General features: G+C 45.1%; 1 protein-coding gene across 5 annotated transcripts in view; it reads right to left on the reverse strand.

The window, feature by feature from the left end:
- Window positions 1-27226, reverse strand: part of STAU1 (staufen double-stranded RNA binding protein 1) — a 69969-nt gene that overhangs the window by 14516 nt on the left and 28227 nt on the right. For all 5 annotated transcript variants that reach the window (XM_062204332.1, XM_062204330.1, XM_062204333.1 and 2 more), the window contains 3 exons: window positions 22662-22800; window positions 20879-21044; window positions 8441-8539 (listed from right to left, as the gene is read on the reverse strand). In XM_062204332.1, coding sequence (XP_062060316.1) covers window positions 8441-8539; window positions 20879-21044; window positions 22662-22800 — 404 coding nt within the window. The remainder of the gene's footprint in view (window positions 1-8440; window positions 8540-20878; window positions 21045-22661; window positions 22801-27226) is intronic.

The following is a 27226-nucleotide window of genomic DNA, read 5'->3' on the forward strand; positions in this document are numbered from 1 at the left end:
GAAAGGAAAATAAAAACTGAATCTAACCTACATTAGCTATGGCACTCTACTAAAGAAAATAGATAGAAGACTTAACACCACCAGCTTCCTGTAAAGTTACAGCAACTAAGACACCATGGGATTCTGTGAGGATAAACAGACCAGTAGGACAAAGTACAGGAACAGGCCCAAGCATGTGAGGTCATGTGACTTTTAGCAAACACATCAAACAAATGAAAATCTGTTTTTAAAATGGTAGTGAAGCAATCAGAAATCCACACAAGCAAAGCAAAGCCACGCCCCCTACCTACACCACTAACAAAAACCAACTGGTGCTGGATCACAGATCAAAACGAGAAACTAACAGTTTCAGGAGAGAACTTCCTGACCACAAGGGTGGCAAAGAGCTGAACACAAAAGACATCAATCATAAATAAAAAACTGAAATTACTCAAAAGTTTTTAAAATTTTTTAGTTGCTCATTGAAATACTATTTTAAAAGTATTTGGAACATATGTATCTGACAAAGAATTGAGACGCAGAATAAAGAACTCCTACAGCTCAACAGTAAAAGACAAACCACTCCATTTAAAAAATCAGCAATATTTGAAAAGTACTTCACAAAATAAGATCTCTAAATGGTCAATAAGCATATAAAAGTGATCTTCTCATGAAGGGGATTGCTGGGTCTCCCAGAGTGATAAACATTTAAGAAGTGCAGGGTGGGAAGTGGGGTTTGGGGCCACGGTATGGCCTCTGCATTACAAAATAAAGCCCTGGGCATCCTCAAAAAAAAAAAAAAAAAAAAAAAAAAGTGATCTTCATTAGTCATCAAGTGCAAATTAAAAAAAAGAAGAATTTGTTTATTTTTTTGAATGGCAGAGAGAGGCAGAGGCACAGAGAGAGCTGGGGGCAGGGGCAGAGGGTCTTGCATCCACTAGTTTACTCCCTGAATGAAATGGCTGCAATGGCCAGAGCTGGGCCGACCTGAGGCCAGGACCTAGAGATTCTTCCAGTCTACCACACGGGTGCAGGGGCCCAAGGACTTGAGCCACTTTGTACTGCTTTGCCAGGCCACAGCAGAGAGCTAGACTGGAAGTGGAGCAGCCAGGACTCGAACTGGCACCCATATGGGATGTCAGCACTGCAGATGGTGGCCTAACCTGCTACGTCACAGCGCCGCCCCACTGCCCCGAGAAATGCAAATTAAAGCCAGAGTGAAATACTACACACAGAGACACACTCCAGGATTACCTAAAATGGAAGACTGACAATATCAAGTGTTGGTAAGGATGTGGACCAGCTAGTGGGAATGTACACAATCACTTTGGAAAACGGGCAATTTTTATTAAACACTCATCCTGTGACAAAGCAAGTCTAAATACAGTGTACATAAGACTTACATAACAATCTCATAGTAGCTTTATTCATAACAGCCCTCACAGTGGAAACAATGTATAAGTGACACTGATTTACATGACACAGAAGACTACTCAGCAATAAACTACTGATATATATATATATGTGTGTGTGTGTGTGTGTGTGTGTCAAAAACTACATTGTCCATAAGAAACTAGATATCAAAACCACACATATTGTATTGTGGTCTAAGAATGAGGAAAACTGATGCATAGTGATAGAATTCAGAAAGCATTTTTTTATAGATTTATTTACTTGAGAGGCAGACACAGCTGGGATGATCCAAAGCCAGGAGCCAGGAGTCTCCTCTGGGTCCCCTACATGAGTGCAGGGGCCCAAGCACCTGGGCTATCTTCCACTGCTCTCCCAGGCCATTAGCAGAGAGCTGGATTAGAAGTCCAGCAGCCCAGGCCAGTGCTGTGGTATAGGGGGCTAAGCTTGCACCTGCAGCGCTGGAATCCCATATGGGTGCCGGTTCATGTCCCGGCTACTCCTCCTACTATGCAGCTCTCTGCTGTGGCCTAGGAAAACAGTGGAGGATGGCCCAAGTGCTTGGGCCCCTGCACCCATGTAGGAGACCCAGAGGAAGCTCCTGGCTCCTATGTTCAGCTCAGCTCTGGCTGTTCAGGCCATCCGAGGAGTGAACCAGTGAATGGAGGACCTTTCTCTCTGTCTGTAATCCTGCCTTTCAAATAAATAAATAAAATCTTAAAAAAAAAAAAAAAAAAAAGGAGCAGGCAGTATTCGAACCAGTGCTGCAGGTAGAGGCCCACCTACTAGGCCACAGCACCAGCCCCCCAGAAAGCATTTTCTTTTGGTTCAGGGTTAACTTTTCCAGGGGCAAAGGAAACTTTTAGAGATTATGGCAGTGCTGTATATTTGGATCTGAGGTATGAATTATAGTTTTGTAAATATTAAAATTTATTGTGTTGTACACTGAAGACATGGAAATTTTACTATATATAAAGCGTACTTCAGTAGACTGTTAGCATGTTTGGGAAAGAAACAAGTAACTTCAGAACATAATGCGTTCATGACAGTACTTTTAGTGAAAAGATAGAAGGGATTGCAGGGGCTGGCGCTGTGGCGTAGAGGGTACAGCCACCGCCTGCAGTGCCAGCATCCCATAGGGGCACTGGTTTGAGTCCCGGCTGTTCCACTTCCAAACCAGCTTTCTGCTATGGCCTGGGAAAGCAGTAGAAGATGGCCCAAGTGCTTGGGCCCCTGCACCCACATGGGAGACACAGAAGAAGCTCCTGGCTCCTGGCTTCGGATCGGCGCAGCTCCAGCCATTATGGCCAATTGGGGAGTAAACCACCTCTCTACCTCTCCTTCAATCTCCGTGTAATTCTTTCAAATAAATAAATAACATCATTAAAAAATACATCTTTAAAAAAAAACACTGTAAAGATGTCGTGAACCCTACAGAGTCGTTCTGCTGCTGACGATGTGTTTAAATAGACTGAGGATGCTGACAGCTTCTTAATGTGAGAAAACAGTGATTCAGACATGGAATGACAGGAGGAACCCTGTGGTGCTAATTTGTAAAATGCACAAATTCCTAGCTCAATCTGCTAAAAGGTCCTAAAGCAATGACGGTTCCACAGCAACAAGTCTTCTTGTCTCTACGCACCAATGCCCATTAGAAGGGTTTCTTAGAGGAATGGTTCAGATGGTTTCTATCAGAAATTTCCATTTTCACTGGGGCCAAAGCGGGAGCAGGAAAAATTCAATGTAAGGCTGAAACAACGTGTTGTACTAAAAAGTAAAATAGCTTCCCAAATCTGAAGAGTGGAGGTATAAAGGAAATTTAAAAAGGAAAAGAGTGTCAATATACTGCACGGGAATAATTAGTCAAATACAAACAAGAAAACCTCAACCCTTACTTCACAGGTCACATAAAAATTATTTCAAAATATATCACAGGAGCCAAAACTGGTCTAGCAAGTTAAGTGGCCACTTGCAAACCAGCATCCCACACTGGTGCTGGTTCAAGTCTCGGCTGCTCCACTTCTTCATCCAGTTAATGCTGCTGGGAAGGCAGCAGAAGACGGCTCAAGTACTTGGGCCACTGTCGCCCAAGCCAGAGACCAGGATGGTGTTTCTGGCTTTGGCTCCCAACCTGGCACCAGCCATGGCAGGCATTTGGGGAATCAATCAGCAGATGGGAGAAGAGGGGGTGGGGAGAGAATGACTCTCTCAGGCGCAGGCATGTAGTCTCTCTCTTAAAATTTACTTATTTGGAAGTCAGAGTTATAGACAGAAAAACAGAGAGACAGACAGAGACAGAGATCTCCTACCTGCTAGTTCACTCCCTAGATTGCCACAATAGCCATGGCTGGGCCAAGATAGAGCCAGGAGCCAAGAGCCAAGAGTTACATCTGGGTCTCCCACATGAGTACAGGGCCCAAACACTTGGGTCATCATCTGCTGCTTTTCAAAGGCCATTAGCAAGGAGTTGGATTGGAAGTGGAACAGCCTGGACTCAAATTGAGGCCCATATGGGATGCTGTTGTCAAAGGCGGCGCCACATGTTGGCCCCTGTGTTCTCTCTACCCCTCCCTCATCTCCCTTCCCCTCAACTCCAATAAAAAAAATTTTTTTTTTTAAAAAGCAATGCATCTATACTGCTATACATGAAAATACTATAGGAGGGGATATAAAGAAAAGTTTTTTCTTTACCCTAGAATGCCAGCACAGAAAGCACAGAATCATTTTTGACCTTCACTACAGTGATGATCAACGCTGGCCAGAACCACCAATGACCGCAAGCTGTGTGAAGGCAGAACCAGTGCGTTACAGGTGAATTCACCTGTAACCTGCAGGTTACAGGTGAATTACCATGGGGGAAGAAGTCTCCTTAGAGTGGAGACCATCACATGCAGACCAGTGAAAATAATGGACAAAGGTCACTTCACCAACACTGGAATGAACAGATCACGAGATACTCTGAGGAAAGACCAACGTTGGTGATCTTGCTAAAAACCACATAACCCAAATCTAATCATGAGGAAACAGGCACACACACCCAAATGGAGGGCCATGGAAACAAAATAACTGATCTCCAAATCTGTCAATGACAAGAAATACAAAGAAAGGCTAAGGAACTCAACAGGGTGATCGACAGGTCAACTATGAAAGCAAACCTTGATTCTGTCATGGACATGAGAAAAGGGCAAAGATTCCTATAAAAGGAATCATTTAGACGATTAGCAAAATATGAATATAGAAAGTAAATCAGGTAACACTGCAATACCAAATTTTCTCTATTCAATAATTAGATTGTGGTTACTTAAAAGAATGTCCTGGTTGGGGCGCCGGATTCTGTCCCGGTAGCCCCTCTTCCAGGCCAGCTCTCTGCTGTGGCCAGGGAGTGCAGTGGAGGATGGCCCAAGTGCTTGGGCCCTGCACCCGCACGGGAGACCAGGAGAAGCACCTGGCTCCTGGCTTCAGATCAGCGCGATGCGCAGGCCGCAGCGCACTGGCCACTGCGGCCATTGGAGGGTGAACCAACGGCAAAAGGAAGCCCTTTCTCTCTGTCTCTCTCTCACTGTCCACTCTGCCTGTCAAAAAAAAAAAAAAAAAAAAAAAAAAAAAGAGTGTCCTTCCTCTTTAGAGATACACACTGAAAGAATTACTTGATATGATCACTATGCGATGAATAAACATACCAAAATGCCACACTGTACCCCACCCAAAAATTTGTATAAATACTATGTGCCCATTAAAAATAAAAATATATTTTAAAAAACAAGATACATGATGAAATACTAGGAGTCAAAGGGTATGAGAACTCTTACTTTTAAATGTTTCAACAAAAGCAAAAAATAGAACTTAATATGCACATTCATAGAAAAATAAAAAGCAAAGATGTGGCCTGCTGGTGAGTCTAAGTGAAGGACAAATTCACTGTCCTATTCTTGCAACTTTTCTGTAAGTTCAGAATTTTTTAAAATAAAAAGTTTAAAAATGGCTTGGAAAGGGAAGTGAGCCCAGAGACAGCTGTGCAGGGCTTGAGGCCAAGACGGGTCTCACCATAGGGCCTGCGCCCCTTACAAGGGAGAAGGGGCACTGAGAAGGACCTAGCCCACACAGGAACCCACGGAAAGGTTTTACAGAATGTCCCCAGGTGCTCCCTACCCCAGGGCCTAGATTCTGGAACACTCATTTCCTGAACAGTGTTTTCCATGGATTCACATTAGACTGGAGATGCACAAGGCAGCTACTGACAGCTCACTGCAAATGGCAGCAACAGCCAGGGCTAAGCCAGGCCAAAGCCATGAGCCAGGAGCTTTATCCAGGTCACCGGTATCTGTAGCAACAACTGTCCTTGTCCACTCCCACCTAGAGCCCACCAGTCTAAACTGGGAGCTGGACTTGGACCCTATCTGGTAGGATCATGACACTTTCTAACTAAAACTAAGATTTATCAAAAGCCATACTTTAGGAGTATGCACTGTGGTACAGCAGGTTAAGCCACCAACTGGGAAGCCCACATCCCATACCAGAGTGTCCAGGTCTGAGTCCCGTCTCTGCTTCCGATCCAGTTTCTTGCTAACACCCCTATGAAGCAGAGGAGGGCCCAAATTACTTAGGTTCCTGCCACCCATGTAGGAAACCCAGATGGAGCTCCTGGCTTTGGCTTGGCTTAATCTGGACCCTTGCAGGCACTTAGGAACACAGCAGATGGAAGATCTTTCTCTGTCACTTTTGCTTTTCAAACAAATAATTAAATTTTTTTAAAAAGGCCAACCTGTACACATTTTTCTAAAAGACTGTACATACAAATGACTCTTGTCTATTATTAAACATCTAGCCCAGCTTCCTATGTGACAGATTTTATTACCAAAAACCAGTAAAAAATTAACTACTTTGGTTAAGTCTATTTAATAAGTCTTCCCTGAATATACAATTACTTAAGATTGGCAGGTAATCTTCCATATGCAACAGAAAGAAAGCCCTTACTCAGTCTAATAACAGAAACAAATGTGAACCTCTGGTATGTTATTTAACGTAAGGATTCACACGCTCAAACTCAATGCTACCACCCACCCCTGCAATGTTTAAAACTTTTATTTTAAAGATATTCACCACCAGAGGGCGCTCCAACAACTTCTCCTAATGTGACTACTTGACAATTCCCTGCTAAGTATTGCATGTCGCGTATCCCTGGAAGCCAAATCTGAAATCTAAACAAAAGTGGAAGGGGAAAGAAAGAAATCTGACTGTAATGTCCCACAGAGCAAAAACATCAATGGGAAGCTCTTATTAAGGATGCAGGTTAGGAGCCGGCGCCGTGGCTCACTTGGTTAATCCTCCGCCTGCATCCCTTATGGGTGCTGGTTCTGTCCCGGTTGCTCCTCTTCCAGTCCAGCTCTCTGCTGTGGCCTGGGAGGGCAGTGGAGGATGGCCCAAGTGCTTGGACCCTGCACCCCATGGGAGACCAGGAGGAAGCACCTGGCTCCTGGCTTCGGATTGGTGCAGCGCCAGCCGTAGCGGCCATTTGGGGGGTGAACCAACGGAAGACCTTTTTTTTTGCTCTCTCTCTGTCTATGACTCTACCTGTCAAATAAATAAAAATTTTTAAAAAAGGGTTGCAGGCTATACTGACTCCCGGGGCAGCAAGCCAGTGGGTGACAGGCTTCACAGAGGTCAGGGTCTGGGCAGCCGCCAGGCACCCCCACTCTTCAGTCTCAGCACCCCTGGTGCCACAGTAAAGCTCTAACGGGGCAAAAGCAGCACGTCTTCCCTTTTCAACAACAGATGCCCACAGAGGTCCCACAACTTCTCAGGGTACAGCACCCCTTTCATTCCCAACTGACAAGCAGCCCTGCCTGTCAGTCCAGACTGCCCTCGGCTCCATCCTCCCCCACTATGTCCCAAGAGGGAGCCAGGTTGGGAGAGCCACGCACCAGGGGACAAGATGCCAGCTCTAGACCTGTGAGGAGACTCCGCAGCCCAGAGGGAACACTATCAACCTGGTCTTACCTGCTAGGCAGTGGCCCAGTGCAACTCTACAGCCCACCCCTGACCTGGTACGCAGGGAAGCATGGCAGATGGTCGGCGAAAGTCCCAGTCCTTGGTGAAAGGACCAAGGACTGAATCTGAGGCGAGCTCAGGGCGCTAACACATAGTAAGGAAAAGTCCTCACTTTATGACAGCTGGGCATGAAATCTGGGTGTCACCTGTAACTGCAACAACAAAGCTACAAAACCCAAGTATTTTATAGGAAACAAACTTCTAATGGGTGGGCTCTTAGAGTCTGCCGAGTAGGGAAACTCTAAAACCACCTCGTTCCTAGTCTGGATGGATCATGCTGTCTTTGAGGGAAACAGATTAAATGCAACTTATTTTCCATGTTGAGCAAATAGCTCACTAATTATTATTTTTAGATTTCAGCAACACATGAGGGAGAGACACGGCACTATGACTCCCACCTACACTCTTTCCAAATTACTGACAAGATTTTCGGGGAACACTTAGATTGTCAATGCTGTGGGGACTGATGAAAGCCCCGGACTCACATTCAGGAGCTGAACCAAGCACCTCAGGAAGGTCAGGCAGAGCCGCTCACAGCTCAGCTAGAGACCCAGAGTGCTCCTAAACCAAGGGCGTCTAGAATTTTATTCTTTTTAAAAGATTTATTTATTTGAAAGAGTTACAGAAAGAAAGAGGGACACAGATCTTCCATCTTCTGGTTCACGTCCCAGATGGTAGCAAAAGCCAGGGCTAAACCAGCAAATTCATCCGGGTCTCCCACGTTGAGTGCAGGGACCCAAGCACCAGGGCCGTCTTCCATTGCCTTCCCAGGTCTTTAGCAGGGAGCTGGATGAGAAACAAAGCAGCCAGCACAGAAACTGGTGCCCATAACAGATGCTGGCATCAAAGGCAGCAGCCTTACCCGCTACGCCCCGACACAAGACTCCCAAGTAAAACTTTTATTCTCATCGTGCTTCAATGTTATTTAGCAAAGAAACTCATTGCTAGGATGGATGCTAACAGGATTCTGTAATATAAAGTGCTACGTGTAAAATAAACTTACCTCAAAATTCACAGGCAAGTTCCGTTTAAGCGCGATCTCGAACACTTGACTTATTTCAGATTTATTGAGATTCTCCTCTTCTGATTCTCTTCCATTCACCTAAAAGAATAATCGTTTAGTGGTTAACACTTAATAAAACCATCAACATACCAGCGGCAAGGACACATCTTAAAAGCAAGGAATCTTGGCTTTATGGATTTAAGCCAGTGGCCAAGGCCAAATTTTTTTTAAAGAAGTATCCTGTCCAATTTCAATCAAGACGGGGCTCATAAATATATCATAACCAATCTACACTTAACAGACTTCTGGGTATGAATCAGTCCATCTGTGGGACAGCAACATGTCGCCACCGCCTGGGAGCACTAAGTTCCACAGTACTTGAGACATCTATGTGAGACTCGGTGAGTTCAGGGATAAGCCTCTCCACCTGAAGTCTGAAGTCTTCTTACTTGGACACAAAGTCCCTGGAAGCCACTTTTAAAAGCATACGGTAAAACAGAAGCGACAAAACTGCTGTGAATCTCAAAAACGGATGTTGGCAAAAATTCAAGATGCAAACTAATAAAGCCCCTTGACTGAAGCCAGGGGACTTCTCTGCACAGTGAGAACCCAGATTTCAAATCAAGTTGTAGTGATGACACAGATACTTGGTAACCTCAGAAACAGCAAAGACTCAAAACAAGGCAAGAGAGCAAAGATTTTCTGCACACTAGTGCTTCTCTTTTGCCAAAGAACTTATAAAATGCTGATTCCAGGATTAGATCTACGCGACAGAAAACAGTGGCTGAAATCGGTCACAAACAGGCAAGGGGTGGGACTATCCAAGATTTTATCTGTTTGCATTTCCTGATGTCTATCTGGTAAATCCACCCTCACTGGAAAAAATACTACAAGGTGTAGCTTAAAAATGGGAAAAATACAGCAAAACTCCAGGCTGAAAAAATTTTAACACAATCAAGGGTATAATCCTAGATAAATCTATTCCAGACGTTATTTGTAACTGTTTCTCATTCCACAATAAGGTTTTCCTTCCAATCTGGTTTAATTTTACTCACAGCCCAACATTTCTGTTGTTTTATTAAACTAAACATACTTGTATGCATTTTTGTTGCTTAAATCCTAAGTGAAAAGAGGACTTGATTTTTTATTCTTGCTCCTAAAAGCCAGGAATCTCCAAGCAAGCAAGGTACCCTACAGGCCTGGGGTCCTACAAAGTTTAAAGTTTACTTTTTAAAATAGATTTTTACCTAAAAAACAAACTATATTTTTACATATTCTTGAATTTTTATTTTCTGAAAGGGAGACAGATCTCCCTCTCACTGATTCAATTCCCAAATACCCACAACAGCTAGGGCTGGGCCTGAAGCCAGGAGCTCGGAATGCAATCTTGGAGGCAGGGCCCAACTACACCAGCCATCACCTGCTGCCTCTCAGGGTACAAATCAGCAGGAATCTGGAATCAAGAGTGAGTGGAGCCAGGACCCAATCCCAGGCACTCAGATGATACAGGATGAGGGCATCCCAATCTGCTTAACACTCACCACTATTTCTAAAAGTATCTTCAATAAATAGTACTAGGAAAAAAAAAAAAAACAGCTGTCTACATGCAGAACAATGAAACAGGACTCTTACCTCATACCACATTGAAAATTAACTCAAAACAGATCAAAGACCAGACAGATCCAAGAGCTGAAACCATACAACTCTTAGAAGAAAACACTGGCACAGAGCTTCCTGTCTCTGCCTTAGGCAATGATTTCTTATCATGACAAAATTATGGACAACAGAAAAAAATTATACTCCATAAAAATTAAAAACTTTTGCACATTTATCAAAATACTTAAGATAATACACACAAAGAGAACTGTAAATCATTTATCAGGGGATTGATACCCAGAATATACAAGGAACTAGAACAAAATTAAAAAATGAGTAAAAGACTTGAATAGCCATTTCTCCAAGGATATGCAGAAAGCCAACAGGTACACAAAAAGATGCTCAATATCAACAATCATTGGGGAAATGCAGATGAAAACCCAGATACAATACTACTTCTCACCCATAGGGATGGCTATTATCAAAACAACAGACAGTCTTGGGGAGGCTATGGAGAAACTGCAAGTCCTGTGCACTGCTAATGGGAATGTATAATCGCACAGTGTTGTGGAAAACAATGTGGTGTTTTCTCAGAAAGTTAAACATAGAATTACTACATGACCCAGCGATTCCACTTTCAGATACAGGCCCAGAAGAAATGAAAATATATACTCAAGAGATTTCTACCCCAGTGCTCACAGCAGCATTACTGACAACAGTCAGCAAGTAAAATAAGTCCAATGTCCACCAACAGAAAAATGTATAAACAAAAAATGGAATATATCCATATAACTGGTTATTCAGAATAGCCTTAAAACGAAAAAAATTCTGGAACATGTTACATGAGTGAACCTTGAAAACATTACAATGAGCGTAATAAGGCAGATGCAAAAGAACAGATTTTAGAGCGCACATTTTTAAAGGAAACATTGACTGACTGATCTTCCATGCATTGGTTCACGCCCCCAGATCACCCCAATTGCCAGAGAGGGGCCAGGCCAAAGCTGGAAGGCCACAACTCTATCCAGGTTTGCTAGGGGAGTGGCAAGGACCCAACTACTTGGGCCATCAATTCAGCCTTCCTGGGAGCTGGATCAGAAGCAAAGTAGCTAGGACTCAAACCAGCACTCGGGTATGGAATGCGGGCATCCCGCACAGCAGCTTACCCCCCACCCCTGTATGTATGCCACAAGGCCTGCCCCCAAATGTAATGTTTTTCAAAGAATTTTTAATTTATTTGAAAGGTAGGAAAAGAGTGACATTTTCCTTTTTTTTTTTTTTTTTTTGGACAGGCAGTTAGAGAGAGACAGAAAGGTCTTCCTTTTCCGTTGGTTCACTACCCAAATGGCCGCTACAGCCGGCGTTGGCGCCAATCCGAAGCCAGGAGCCAGATGCTTCCTCCTGGTCTCCTATGCGGGTGTAGGGCCCAAGCACTTTGGGCCATCCTCCACTGCCCTCCCGGGCCAAAGCAGAGAGCTGGAGTGGAAGAGGAGCAACCGGGACAGAATACGGCGCCTCAACCGGGACTAGAACCCAGGGTACCGGCGCCATAGGCGGAGGATTAGCCTATTGAGCTGTGGCGCCGGCCAAGAGTGAAATTTTTCATCCACACTCTACTCCTCAAATGACCGCAACAGCTGAGGCTCTGCAGGCCCAGGTCTGAAACCTAGAACTCAACTTGGATCTCCCATATGGATGATAGGGACCTAAGCACTTGGACCACCCTAATGCTTCGCAGATCATACATCAGCAGGAAGCTGGCACTGGTAGCAGAGATTGGACTTGAAACCAGGCACGCCACCATGGAATGCAAGCATGCCAAGTGGCATGTTAACCACTGCATCAGACAGCTGCTCCTGAGTGTACATTTCACACCTAGAGGTTAAGATGCTGCATCCCACATCAGAGTACCTGGGTTCAATTCCTGGATCCAGCTTCCCCTCACCACAGACCTTGGGGCACAGTGGGGATGGTTCAAGTTAACTGAGTTCCTGCCACCCACATGAGAGACCTGGATTGTGTTTCCAGCTCCTGGCTCCAGCCTCAGCTCAAACTTGGCCGCTGCAGACATCTGGGGAGTGAACTAGCAGATGGGAGCTAGTACACTCTGGCACCGCACTCTCCGCTCTCAAATAAATACAGAATACCTAAAAGGAAAATTTAATGTAATAACCACTTTACATGAGGTTCCTAAACCAGGCAAATTCACAGACAGAATTAAGGTTCCCAGAGACCAGGAATGGGGGAGAGTGCAGTTCTTGTTTAATGGGTACAGAATATTCACTTGGGATGATGAAGCAGAACTAACAGCAGAGAGTGGAGATAGCGACCCGATACCAACAATATATTTAATATCACTGAACTGTTCACTAGAAATGATTACATCTCTTGTGTATGTTTTACCTCAATTTTAAAAGCAATAACCAAACAAGTATGTTTTTCATATCAAACACTTGAACTTGTGCCAACAGTTTAACCAATTATTGTACACAGATTAAAGCTTTGTTACAGTAGCTTGGAAGAGTGTCCACAGATTTTTTAATAGATGAACTATTAAAAAGTATAACCTCATGCTATATCAATAACAATATTCTCTCTACATGTAACCAGAGCAAATTTTGGAACTAAATGGCAGCTGAGGCTGATGTAGACTCCAATGGCCAAGCAGATATCAATTTTCAACTGGTTTGTTCATTATATCAGCCTATTGAGTTTTAACTTTTGTGTGTGTGTGTTTTTAAGATTTTTTTTTTTTGAAAGGCAGAGCTGTTGACAGAGAGAGATTTCCCATCCACTGAGTCTTTCCCCAAGCAGCTATAATGAATAGGTTTGGACACAGTCAAAGCTAGAAGCCAGGAACTTCATTTGGGTCTCCAACATAGATGGCAGTGAATCAAGTACTTGGGCCATCTTCTGCTGCTTTCCCAGGCATATTAGCAGGAGGCTAGATCAGAAGCATAGCAGTCAGGACTCGAACCACCACTCCAGTATGAGAAGCCTCTGCTGCAAGTGGTAGCTTATCCTACTGTGTCAACCAATCTCTTAATTTTTAATTATAATTTATTTCAAGAATATGAAAAAATTCTGATAAAAATGTAATAGGCAATTGTCCTGGATTTCACAAATGCCAACATTAAGTACTACCATCAGATTTTTTTTTTTCCCCCATCTGAGAGGCAGAGACCAAAAGAAAGACATCTCCAATCCACTGGTCTACTCCCCACATGTCTACAATGGCCAGGATTGAGCCTGTCCAAAGCTAGGAGCCAGAATGCAACCCAGGTGTCTCACAAGCGTGGCAGGAACCTAACTAAGTGAGCCATCACTGCTCATAAATCCACTGAAGAAAGTCACCTTCTTTGTTCCACAATTACCAATGTTTTCATTTTTAGATTTATCAACACTAATAGAAGGATCAATCCAGTGTTTTCATTTTAGCATTGTTTCTTCCCAATTACCTGCTATACATACTTTCTTTTGTATCTGTCCACTTATTTTATGTACACTAAGTGGTAAGAAATAAATGTTGGTGGCCAAACATTATAAAGCATCAAAAATACTGCCACACACACTTTTCTCTTTTATCCAAATAGGGTCCATGTTCTTGTTACAAAATATTATGTGACAAAGTCCTTCCTGTTGATCGACTAGATGAGAACACCACACTTCCTTTTTCATATGCCACAGAAACACACTATTCACTTGCTGATTCCTGAGGCTGGGAAAACCCATCCAATCTATCATCTGAAAACTCACACTTGGGGCCGGCACTGTGGTGCAGTGGGTTAAAGCCCTCGCCTGAAGCGCCAGCATCCCATATGGGCGCTGGTTCGAGTCCCAGCTGCTCCTCCTCTGACCCAGCTCTCTGGTATGGCCTGGGAAAGCAGTAGCTGGCCCAAGTGCTTGGGCTCATGCACCCACATGGAAGACCTGAAAGAAGCTCCTGGCTCCAGATGGGATCGGCCAACCCTAGCCGTTGCAGCCATTTGGGGAGTGAACCAGTGGACGGAAGATGTCTCTCTCTCTCTCTCTTTGTAATTCTGCCTTTCAAATAAATAAATCTTTAAAAACCTTCAAAACATAAACTACTCACTTCTAACATAACACATAAATACACACAGCCAGTACAAACCAGATCACAGTGTATAAACAGTAACAGCTCTGCATCTCGATCCCCCCAAAAGATGACAGTGGCCCCTACATTAGCCATCTGTTTCGGTAACAAGATACCTTAAGCAGTCTGAGAAAGGAAATTTGGTCTTAAGAGTCTCCCAGGTTTGGAGGTGCCAGTAGGGGCTTCATGTGGTGACGTCCTTCTCACTGGCAGAGGCCTGAGGTGGCGCAGAGCATCACAGGGCATGAGGCACAGAGGGTGTGTCTATCTGGCTTCTTCTCTATCTGTAGTCTCTCTCTGTCCTCATGCAGCCACCAGGATTCACTCGTAGGTTAGGCCTTAACGACCCGATCCAACCCTAATCATTTCCCAAAAGACCATCTCTGAACACCATAATTATATTAGGACTCTGCCATCATTATCCTAAGACTCTGGCAACTAAATCCCCAAGTTCAGAGAGACTAATGTTCAAACCCTAACAGGCCTTCTCTCTTGTACCCATGTGTACGTGTAACACACTCTGGACCCCTTGAGATCAATGTGTACTCACTGATTAAACCATCTCCCAAGTAACACACGTTTAAGCTACTCCTGTTTTTTCTCTATTGCAGATAACCATAGGTATGACCATCTTGCTCTAAACAACTCAGACACTTAAAAAAAAAGCCATACTTTATCAGCACAAACTTTTACATTAAAAAACAAAAACAAGGGCCAGTGTTGTGGCACAATGGGTTAAGCCATCGCTAGTTCTAGCCTGGCTCTTCTGCTTCCAATTCAGCTCCCCGCTAATGTGCCTGGTAACGCAGCAGCAGATGGCCCAAGCACCCATGTGGAAGACCCAGACAGAGTTCCAGGTTCCTGGGTTCAGTCTGGACCAGCCTTGGCTATTGCCACCAATTGGAGAGTGAACTAGCAGAAAGAAGTTCTCTCTCTCTCCATCTCTGTCACTTTGTCTTTCAAATAAATAAAAATTAAAACAAACAAACAAACAAACAAACACACCTCATATACCCTCCCAACCCAGATTTTTATCTAACGCTCCTCCTGGGAACGTACTGCCCCTGCTCTTCTGCTAGTCCTAGTCTCAGCTGAATTGGCTCTTTCCTGGAGAGACTTCTCGGAACACATCACCATTCCTACAAACTAAGCTGGACATGTCATGTTCTCCTGATCCTGGCTCCTTGGTCATCCTAGTACTCACTGACCTTTTTGATGACACCAACGTGAATATCACTCCACTAAGCTCCATAGAGGTGAGGACAATTCTGGCTATTCTTTCCTCAGAGCTCCACTGCCCTATGGATAAATGCTGGCTTTATTGGCTGTTGTCTAGAAGAGGCGATCAATCCACCACACAACCACGTGCTCTACAAATATTCAATGGAAAAACCGACCACTGGTTTAAAACAAAATAATTTCTAATGCTGGCAGGCTGTTCTATGCCCTTCTGGCAGGAGTCTAAAATGGTCTCACTTTCTAAGGAGGAACATGGCCATCCATGTCACCATGGACACCACAGATAACCCCATGCATAGGCCTTGCCTGGATAATTCCACTTGGAGGACTGTGGCTCACAGAAATAATCACAGACATATACACAGATTCGACTACAAAATTTTCTCCTTACCCATTTTATAGCAGGGAAAACAGCAAACAGCCTAAATAAGCCCCTGTTGAAAAAGTAAGCTGGTTCACACCATAGGACTTTGCAGCTATTAAAACAAGCATATTGAATTTGAGTCCTCTGAGGAATCATGATTCACTATATTCATAATACCAGAAGAAAAGGTAATAAGTATCATCCCAGTTTTATAAAATACAAAGATAATTCTTTTTTTTTTTGACAGGCAGAGTGGACAGTGAGAGAGAGAGACAGAGAGAAAGGTCTTCCTTTTGCCGTTGGTTCACCCTCCAATGGCCGCTGCGGCCAGCGCACGCACTGATCTGAAGCCAGGAGCCAGGTGCTTCTCCTGGTCTCCCATGGGGTGCAGGGCCCAAGGACTTGGGCCATCCTCCACTGCACTCCCGGGCCACAGCAGAGAGCTGGCCTGGAAGAGGGGCAACCAGGACAGAATCCGGTGCCCCAACCAGGACTAGAACCCGGTGTGTTGGCGCTGCAAGGTGGAGGATTAGCCTATTGAGCCACGGCACTGGCCTAATACAAAGTTACTTCAAAAAAATTTCATGGATGGGGGCATCTGGCATAGTGGTTAAGATGTAGCTTAGGGGGGCCAGTGCTGTGGCACAGTGGGTTAACACCCTGGCCTGAAGCACTGGCATCCCATATGGGCGCTGGTTCGAGACCTGGCTACTCCACTTCCTGTCCAGCTCTCTGCTATGGTCTGGGAAAGCAGTAGAAAATGGCCCAACTCCTTGGGCCCCTGCATCCACGTGGGAGACCAGGAAGAAGCTCCTGGCTTCGGATCAGCACAGCTCTGGCTGTTGCGGCCATCTGGGGAGTGAACCATTGGATGGAAAACCTCTCTCTCTCTGCCTCCTCTCTCTGTGTAACTCTGACTTTCAAATAAATAAATAAATCTTTAAAAAAAAAAAAATAGATGCAGCTTAGGATACCTGCATCCTGTATCAGAGTGCCTGAGTCCAAGTCCCAGCTTCACTTCCAATTCTACCTGCCTGCTAATGCGCACCCTGGGAGGCAACAATGATGGCCTGAGTGCTTGAGCCCCTGCCACGCAGTGAAAGGCAGAGTTACAGACAGGCAGAGGCGGGGGGAGGAGGGGGGGTCCTTCCATCTACTGGTTCACTCCCCAGATGGCTGCAACAGCCAGAAGCCAGGAGACAGGAGTTTCTTCTGGGTCTCCCACACGGGTACAGGGGCCCAAGCACTTGGGCCATCTTCTACTGCTTTCCCAGGCCATAGCAGGGAGCTGGATCGGAAGTGGGGCAGCTGGGACTCAAATCGGCGCCCATATGGGATGATGGCACTGCAGATGCCGGCTTTACCTGCTAAGCCACAGTGCTGGGCCCCAGATTGAGTTCTTGACTCCTGGCTTCAGTCTAGCACAGCCCTGGGTGTTGTGGGCATTTGAGGAGTGAACCAGCAGACTGGAGATCTCCTTTTATCTAATTAAAATGTTTTAAATGTCTCTCCTTCCTCTCTGTAACCTACCTACCAGAACGCCTAGTAAAATGAGCGGGAAGCACACTCACGCAATATATTACGTTAAAGAAGTCTCATTCTATGAAATGACCTTTGTTTATGAAGCACTGGTTAAGGCCAGTCTTGGAGCCATTTCTGAAAGGCTCTGTCCCCACTTCTAACTATAAAGAGCCAAAACAGAGCCAAAGGGGAAGGAAGCTGAACAGCACAAGTAGATTCCTCCATGACTCCCAGCACAACTCCTATGGACTTCAGGTGACACGATGAAAGCAAAGCCCGGAGTGTGTCTGCTACAGTTACTACCCTCAGGACTGTGCCACCAAGGCAGCTCTAGTGAGCAACTCTCTATCAGGCCAGAGACACCAAAAGGCCCTTTTCCTCTGTAGTGTGCTGTCATTACTCCCACGGAAGACCAGAGGGGGACAGGGAAGCACTAGTAACACTTGTATCTGTGGTCCCCAAACACTGATCCTGCTTTAGAATTACTCCAGGAAGACAGTAACAAAAACAAACTAGACAGACGCCAGATTGCCGAGTTTCACTTGAGATCTACTGCATGAAAATCCTATGGCTTAGGAATTTGTTTTAAAATTCGGCAACTCCGACAGACAGCTCACATACCAGTGTCTAGCAACTACTGGCTAGAAAAAACTGAGAAATACTTCCTCCAACTGACTCCAGTTAGATTAGCATCAAAGTCAAGTAAAGAAAAAAAACAAAACCAGAAGATCCCCAGAATAACTCTTGTTATATTACCGTCCGGTGTTTCAGCAAATCTCGCCACTTGGAAGCTCATCCTGTGAACTTCACTAAACTTTTCCCTTTTATCTGGGGGGAGACGGCACTGTGGCGCAGCAGGTTAAGCTGCTGCCTACAACCCAGCCATACTAAATGAGCATCAGTTCAAGTCCTGGCTGCCCTACTTCCAACCCAACTCCATGCTAATGCACCGGGGGAAGCAGCAGCAGATGGCCCAAGTATTTGGTTCCTGCCACCCATGTGGGAGACCCAGATGGAGTTCCTGGCTCCTGGCTCTGGCCTAGTCCAGTCCTGGCCATTGCAGCCATGAGTGGAGTGAACAGTGGATGGAAGATCTGTCTCTCCCTCTCTCTGTAATTCTCTTTCAAATAAACCAATCAATCTTGCCGGTGCCGTGGCTCAACAGGCTAATCCTCCGCCTAGCGGCGCCAGCACACCGGGTTCTAGTCCCGGTCGGGGCGCCAGATTCTGTCCCGGTTGCCCCTCTTCCAGGTCAGCTCTCTGCTATGGCCCGGGAGTGCAGTGGAGGATGGCCCAAGTCTTTGGGCCCTACACCCCATGGGAGACCAGGAGAAGCACCTGGCTCCTGCCTTGGGATCAGTGTAGTGTGCCGGCCACAGCGCGCTGGCCGCAGCGGCCATTGGAGGGTGAACCAACAGCAAAGGAAAACCTTTCTGTCTCTCTCTCTCACTGTCCACTCTGCCTGTCAAAAATAAAAAAATAAAAAATAAAAATAAATCAATCTTAAAAACAAACCAAAAAATGTTTACTTGGTCCTCAGTGGACCCTGGAAACAGATCATCTCCATTGAGAATGTGATTACACTGGAAAAGGGAACACGGCATAACAAACAAAGGGACAAGACACCCCTTATGGCCAGTCCCGAAGCTAGAGAGTGGCAATTGGACACAAAGGACCTCAGAAAGCCCCTGCCCGGGTCCACTCAACTCCATATGGCCCCCTCACTCACTTATCATGAAGTTCTGCACATGATCTACTTGTTCTTTGTAAATTGATCTCCTGGGGAGGAAAAGTCAAAGGCTACCCAGAGATATTTTCAAGTAATATGTCCTATAGGGATTAAACAGGAAATCATAATGTTTTTCTATGTGTGAGTTTCTTCTTACCTTTGGTAACTAGATTTGTGATGACTTCATACTGCCAGAAATATTTACTAATGCTTGGACCCCTCGGTGTCATGCAGTCAGATTTCTTAACAATTATGTTCCTATTTAATCATGACAAGTTAAAATCATTTTTTCCTTTTTTTTTTTTTTTTTACAGGCAGAGTGGATAGTGAGAGAGAGACAGAGAGAAAGGTCTTCCTTTGCCGTTGGTTCACCCTCCAATGGCTGCTGTGGCCGGCTCATCGCACTGATCTGAAGCCAGGAGCCAGGTGCTTCTCCTGGTCTCCCATGCGGGTGCAGGGCCCAAGCACTTGGGCCATCCTCCACTGCACTCCCGGGCCATAGCAGAGAGCTGGCCTGAAAGAGGGGCAACCGGGATAGAATCCGGCACCCCAACCGGGACTAGAACCTGGTGTGCCGGCGCCGCAAGGCGGAGAATTAGCCTGTTAAGCCACAGCGCCGGCCAAAATCATTTTTTCTTATATGAGTTTTAAAACATGAACCCAAATTCTTTAACATGTTTCTCATCCAAAAGTAGGGGTTTTCGAAAAAGGTGGATATGGTACCAAAAGTCACTGGACTGTACACATAAAATGGTGAATTTATTATTTACTATTATGATCTTTTTTAAAGGTTTGTTTATTTATATGAAAGGCAGAGTTAGAGAGAAGGGAAGAGACAGAGAGATCTTCCATCCACTGGTTCACTCCCCAAATACCCCAACAGCCAGAGCTGAGCTGATCCAGAGCCAGGAGCTGCTTCTGGGTGCAGGGGCCCAAGCCCTTGGGCTGTCTTCCACTGCCTTCCCAGGCCATATTTGATAAGATTTTTTTTTTGCCTCAATGGAAAAAGTTCTAGAATAGGGGTTTTATCTCTCCTTCTTTTGAACCACGGCCATGGGCCTGTGTGACCTACAGAGTATAGCAGAAGTGATGATGTGATTTCTGGGCCCAAGCCTTAGGGAACAGACAGCTGCTTCCACCTGCTATTGTGTAGGATGCCCACTCTCAGAACCCTGCATGTAAGTGAGGAAGTGTGCAGACCCACCAACAGAGGAACGGAGGCCACCAGGCCAGAGCCCCAGCTCAGTTACCCGCTGACAGCCAGCACTCAGCAGCCGTGTGAGTGAGCCATCTGGAAAGTGGATCCTGCATGTAGCGCCACCTCAGCCAAAGCTGTGTGGCAAAGACAAGCTACCCGTGCCAAGCTCTGCCTAAGCTGCAGATTCCTGAGCAAAGTAAATGCCTGGCAATGCGGAAGCCATCACTAGGCTCTGGGAGGGTTTGCTGTGCAGCAGTGACAGGCACTTCTATGTAATACAGCTTCACAACTCTCTACGCTGGGGCCGCTGATCACAGCAGATGGACGGGCACATCCGCAGCACTGAAGAATGCCTCGTGCATGTTCTTCACGAAGCAACTGGATCACAACTTTCCCAACGTCACACCACATGACGTCACTCAAAACCATTCCAGAGTGAAAAGAGTAGCATGAGATTGTCTTGCTGAGAAATTTTAAATAGAGGGGAAAAAGTTGGGGGCAGGGAGAGTAGTCCAAGAAAAGTTACAAGGCACAAAATCTTGTAGACTATCAAATAATAAAAATTAGGGCAGTTGTAGATGCACCTTCTTTGAAAAAGTAATTTTAGGCGATGTCTTTTTCATACCTCTGCTGCTCTGCCCAAAGTGTTCAAGGAGCCTCAACCCTGCCCTCCTTACCTCCAGCCTCTCGGGCGGTGGCTCACTCTGCAGGATCCTCAAAGCTTTAGCAGCAGCATCGTGTTTCGCAGCCTGTCTCGTCTTTCCTTTGCCATTAAACTGCTGTCCTCCCACAGAAAGTTCAACTTGATAAAGCAGAGGTGGTACTGGAAATGGGTAAAAGTACCTAAAAATAAAAGGGGGGGTCAGGAAAATTAGGGTCTCTGATAAGTCATCCATACATGCTCTGGCAACTCCCAGTATCTCCTTCACCATGAATCCTAATCACATTAACACTTACTTGCTAATAATGACTTCTCAATAATACATCAAGAAATTGTATAAAAACCTGACCTAGATTATACACAGATATTATGTGGCAATTTGAATTTATGTTCTATAAGACACATGATTTTATACATTAAATGAGTTGAATTTATAATACTAATCTGTTCTGACAAAATCTAAAATGGATTAGGCTTTGATTGAGACAAACTTATTAACTGGCTCTAATTTCAGAAACTTTAGATTTGCACTTAGAAGTCTCCATAGTAGGATGGGAATTCTAAAGCAAGAAGTCTTTCAGAAAGGATACTCACTTCTGGAAATCCCAACGTCTATACACTAGAAAAGCCCAGATTTTTATACATCAGAGCTCACAGTTTTAAAATGGCTTTGCCTGCCCAGCTCCCTTGCTTCAAGAAGGGTAGTGAGATAGACTTCCACTTTGATCATCAATCTTTCCACTACATCTTATTATCACCAAGCAGGTTTCCAATGCATGACATTACAGGATTCAATTAATATTTTATTACACCAAGGTTATCTATAAAACACAGTTCAAAAGCCAAAAAAGTGGGCTTAACAGTTTAAGCTGCCACCTGCAACAATGGCATCCCATATGGGCACCAGTTTGAGTCCCAACTGCTCCATTTCTGATCCAACTCCCTGTTAATGCGTCTGGGAAAGCAGTGTAAGACGGCTGAAATCTTTGGGCCCCTGCACCCATGTGGGAGACCTGGAAGAAGCTCCTGTCTCCTGGCTTTGGCCTGGCCCATTCTCAGCCATCACAGCCATTTGCGGAGTGAACCAACAGATGAAGATCTCTTTCCCTTTCCCGCTGTAACTCTGCTTTTCAAATAAAAAACTAAATCTTTCTTTAAAAATATACCCAATAGAAACTGGCACTGTGGCATAGTAGGTTAAGCATCCACCTGTGGTGCCGGTTCGAGTCCTGACTGCTCCACTTCGATCTAGCTCCCAGCTAATGCCTGGGAAAGCAGTGGAAGATGGCCCAAATGCTCAGGCCCCTGGAACCACGTAGGAGACCCAGAAGTTCCTCCCTCCTGGCTTTAGATGGGCCCAGCTCTGCTCCTTGTGGCCATTTGGGGAGTGAACCAGCAGATGAAAGACCTCTCCCTCTGTCTCTCCCTCTATCTGTAATTCTGCTCTCAAATAGATCTTTTCTTAAAAAATGTAACCAATAACCAATCATCTGAAAACCTACAAATGGTGAGAATCACGGTGTTACAGGATCATCTTCAAATATGATTCAGTTGCTCAAAGCAGTTACACGGCTTGGGGAACACAAGCCACACTGCAAATGAGGAATACATACAGGTCCGTTCCAAAGATAAGATAAAAAAAGCACCAGGACACAGTTGCACAATTAAAACTGACTTCAACACTTGGTGGGCAAAAAGACCAAACCATTACTCACTCCACAATCTAGAGATGGTATCCTATGTAAAGGACTGGAAGATTTTCTCCTGTATTTTTCAAAAGATCTCAAATATATACATACCTCGGGGGATAAGCACCTCCTCTCATGTTGTAGTTGTAGGTGGACTGCATCCGAGAGTAAGGGTCAACAGGCTTATACATTGGCTTTATTCCAAGTTTCATGCACAGGGCATTTAGCTCTACAGTAGGGGTTATGCTTTCTGCAACATAGAACCAACACAAAGCATTGGATTTTTCTGGACATGGGAATGGCAATATAATCAACAAGAGTAGCATGCTGTCTACGAACTAGATTCATGATGTGTTACATAAAAGGGCTTCAATGTCAGGCTTCAGGTCAGGAAACTTAAGAATAATCTGCTATGACCTCTCAGTGTTAATACACAATCAATACCACAAAACACAGTAAGGGCTACCAGAGAGAACAACTTAACCCAAGACAGTATCAGTGAATGCCACCGCCTACAGTACCAGCATCCTATATGGGTGCCGGTTCGAGACCTGGCTGCTCCACTTCCAATCCAGCTCTCTGCTATGGCCTGGGAAAGCAGCAGAAGATGGCCCAAGTCTTTGGGTCCCTTTATCTGCATGGGAGACATGGAAGAAGCTCTTGGCTCCTGGCTCCGGATCTGCCCAGCTCTGGCCGTTACAGCCATCTGGGGAGTGACCTTTCTCTCTCTCTCTGCCTCTGCCTCTGCCTCTCTGTAACTCTGCTTTTCCAATAAATAAATAAATCTCCTTAAAAAAAAAAAAAAAGAAAGAAAAGAAAAGATTTATGCTATGTGTCTGGCGCTGTAGTGTAGCAAGTATAGCCACCATTTGTACTGCTAGCATCCCATATGGGTGCCAGTTAGAGTCCCAACGGCTCCACTTCTGATCCAGCTCTCTGCTAATGGGCCTGGGGAAGCAATGGAAGATGGCCAAAGAGATACATGGGAGATCCAGAAGAAGCTCCTGGCTTCAGATCAGCCCACCTCTGGCTGTTGTGGCCATTTAAGGAGTGAACCAATGGGACAGATGATCTCTCTCTCCATCTCTATCTCATCCTCTAACTCTGCCTTCAATAATCTATTAAAAAATTTATTCTGTTATAGTATACATCAAATTCCATGATTAAAAATTCCACAGCTGGGCCGGCGCCGCGGCTCACTAGGCTAATCCTCCACCTTGCGGCACCGGCACACCGGGTTCTAGTCCCGGTCGGGGCACCGATCCTGTCCCGGTTGCCCCTCTTCCAGGCCAGCTCTCTGCTGTGGCCAGGGAGTGCAGTGGAGGATGGCCCAAGTGCTTGGGCCCTGCACCCCATGGGAGACCAGGAGAAGCACCTGGCTCCTGCCATCGGATCAGCGCGGTGCGCCGGCCGCAGCGCGCCTACCGCGGCGGCCATTGGAGGGTGAACCAACGGCAAAAGGAAGACCTTTCTCTCTGTCTCTCTCTCACTGTCCACTCTGCCTGTCAAAAATAAAAGAAAATAAAAAAATAAAAAATTCCACAGCTGTCCAAATTATTTTATTGTTTGGGAATAATCAACATAAGTTTGGTTGTAAAGTCTTACTTATTACTGAAGTTTGTACATACCATCTATTGAACACACATTTATTGAATATTATGCAGATACAAAGCACTGTGCTAAGCTTGCACAATATTGTCGCTGGGGACAGCACTGTAGCACAGTGGGTTAAGCCACTGCCTGCACTATGGCATCACTTACAAGCACTGGTTCAAGTTGTGGCTGCTCCACTTCTGACCTTCCTGCTAGCATGCCTGGGAAAGCAAAGAAGGCCAAAATGCCTTCCACCCACGTGGGTGACACAGATGGGAGTTCCAAGCTCCTGGCTTCAGCCTGGCCCAACCCCAGTCATTGTAGCTATTTGGGGAGTGAACCAGAGGATGGAAAAGTCAATCTCATGGCTGGTGCTGTGGCGTAGCAGGTAAAGCCGCCACCTGCAGTGCCAGCATCCCTCAATAAGCGCCAGTTCGAGTCCCAAATGCCCCACTTCCAATCCAGCTCTCTGCTGTGGCCTGGGAAAGCAGTAAAAGATGGCCCAAGTCTTGGGCCCCTGCAACCTAGTAGGAGACCTGAAAGAAGCTCCTGGCTCCTGGCTTCAGATTGGCTCAGCTCTGGCTGTTGCAGCCATCTGGGGAGTGAACCAGCGGATGGAAGACCTCTCTTTCTCTCTCTCTGCTTCTGCCTCTCTGTAACTCTGCCTTTCAAATAAATAAATCTTTAAAAAAAAAATCTTTGTCTCTTCCTCTCTGTAACTCTGCTTTTCAAACAAAGTAAGTAAATCTTTTTTTGTTTGTTTTTTTAAAGGAAAAGCACTGTGCTAAGTTTGTCCTGCCGTAGAGCTCAAGAACACAAAACATGGCCAAGGAACTACAACACACTGCGATAGATGCCATAGGAAGGGAGTGTAAGATTTTCTCATCTAGAAAAGTCAGAGAGGCCCAGGAAATAGTCAGATATTTCCATTCTTAACATTTATAATGAAACCTAACTTGTGGTAATACTTGTTAGGAAAATGAGTTCTATTTTCACATACCACAGGAACAAATATACCTTGAGTTATCTCAAAATATATAACTTCAGAAAACAATCATACACACTACTTATTTTCTATTTTTTCTCAACAAATTCATAAACTAGTAAGAAAACCAGGAGCAGGTACCGACTCTAGTGGTGAAGATGCCCACATTCTATCCCTGTGGTTCAAGCTAGCTCTGCCCTCTGACTCTACCATCCTGCCAGTGAAGACCGTGGGAGGAAGTGGTGATCGTTCAAGTGATTGGGTTCCTGCTACCCAACACAGGCGATCTGAAATGAATTCCTGGCTCCAGCCTGGCCCAGCACCAGCCATTATGGATATTCAGGGAGTAAACCAGATGGAAGATCTCTTTTCTCTTTCTCTTTGCCTTTCAAATAAATAACTTTTTAAAAAGATTTATTATTTATTTGAGAGGCAGAGTGACAGAGAGAGGGAGGGCAAGACAAAAAGGGAAATCTTGTATCTGCTGGTTCACTCCCCGAAATGGTCACAACAGCTAGGAATGGACCAGACTGAAGCCAGGATGCAGGCACTTCTACAGGTCTACCACCTGGGTACAGGGGCTCAAGCATGTGGGCCATCTTCCGCTGCCTTCCCAGGCACATTAGCAGGGAGCTGAATCAGATGTAGAGCAGCCAGGAGTGAACCAATAGAAAGAAGACCTTTCTCTCTGTCTCTCTGTCTGTAACTCTACTTCTCAAATAAATAAAAATCGTTAAAAAAAAAAATGTAAGACGACCAACTTGGACCCATAGGATTTATCTGCAAAATAATAATTTGAAGAAAGATACCATACACACAAAAAATAATCGAACAAGAGTCCGACAGATCTTCCTGATTTGCTCATCTACCAGGGCTGGGATGACCACATGTACATGAGGGACTCTGCTAAGACAATATTACCACAGTAATTTGCCTTGATTCTAAATAAAATATATACTCCTGATAATCTGTCTAACCTTATGAGGGAGGCATTTATCAGGCTTTTCTGAAATCTTGAAGTCATCTGATGAGTACCCTCCCCCTTCCCAGTGCGTCATCTTTCCACATTATCAGCAGTCACAGGATCACAGATTGGGATCACTGCTTTAAGAGTGAGGTGAAAGAGTCCTGAATGTCAAGCATTTGCCGTGGGTAGTGTTAAGGTCTGTGATTCCAAAAATCAGCCAGTTGAGAAGTCATTCCTACCTAAATGGGTGTCTCCAGACACACTCAACAGTCTATGGATTGTCCTTCACTACAGAAAGGGTGGCCTATGGGTCTAGGACATTTTGTTCCTTCCAAAGATTTGTCTGCTGCTGTGTGTTGTGTTTTTGTTTTTGGCTTTTTTCATACTAGCTCCTTCAGATTCCCAGTGCTGGTCTCCATGTGTCAACAGTACTGTAAACACCTACAAATGCCGGGTGAGCTCTCACTCAGGTTATGAAACCTAGTATGTTATCTACATAAGTAAGACCTTGAACACTTAGGGTGTTCATAGCTTAAAATATCTGATCATCATCCCTTCCTCAATGCTTTCCTTGTTATTATAAACGGAAAAAGCCTTTATTTACAGACACAGGGTACTTCAAAAACTTTGGAAAACTGAATTAAAAGATAAAATTTTGATACAAAAAAATCTTGAAACTGATGCATGGTTTTTTCAGAATATGCACTTTCCATGAACTTTTGAAGAAAACACCCCCCCACCCCACCCCCAGTTTGTGTATTCAGATATCGACTAAGGGGGCTTGCAGTGTGCTGCAGTGCAACAGGTTATGCCGCGTTGCCACGTCTGCAATGCCGGCACCCCACACGGGCACCAGTCTGAAGTCCAGCTGCTCCACTTCCAGTCCAGCTCCCTGCCAATGATAATTTCCCTGCCTGGGAAAGCAGCAGCAGATGGTCCACATCCTTGGCCGTTGCAAACATGTGGGAGGCCTGGATGCAGTTTCAGACTCCTGGCTTCAGCCTGGACCAGCCTCGGCTGTTGTGGCCACTCAGGGATTGAACCGCGGACAGAAGATCTCTCTCTCTCTCCTCCTCTCTCCGTCTCTCCCTCTCTTAGTGACTCTTTCAAATAAATAAATAAATCTTAAAA

This window comes from Lepus europaeus, chromosome 10, assembly GCF_033115175.1.
Source record: "Lepus europaeus isolate LE1 chromosome 10, mLepTim1.pri, whole genome shotgun sequence".
NCBI lineage: Eukaryota > Metazoa > Chordata > Mammalia > Lagomorpha > Leporidae > Lepus > Lepus europaeus.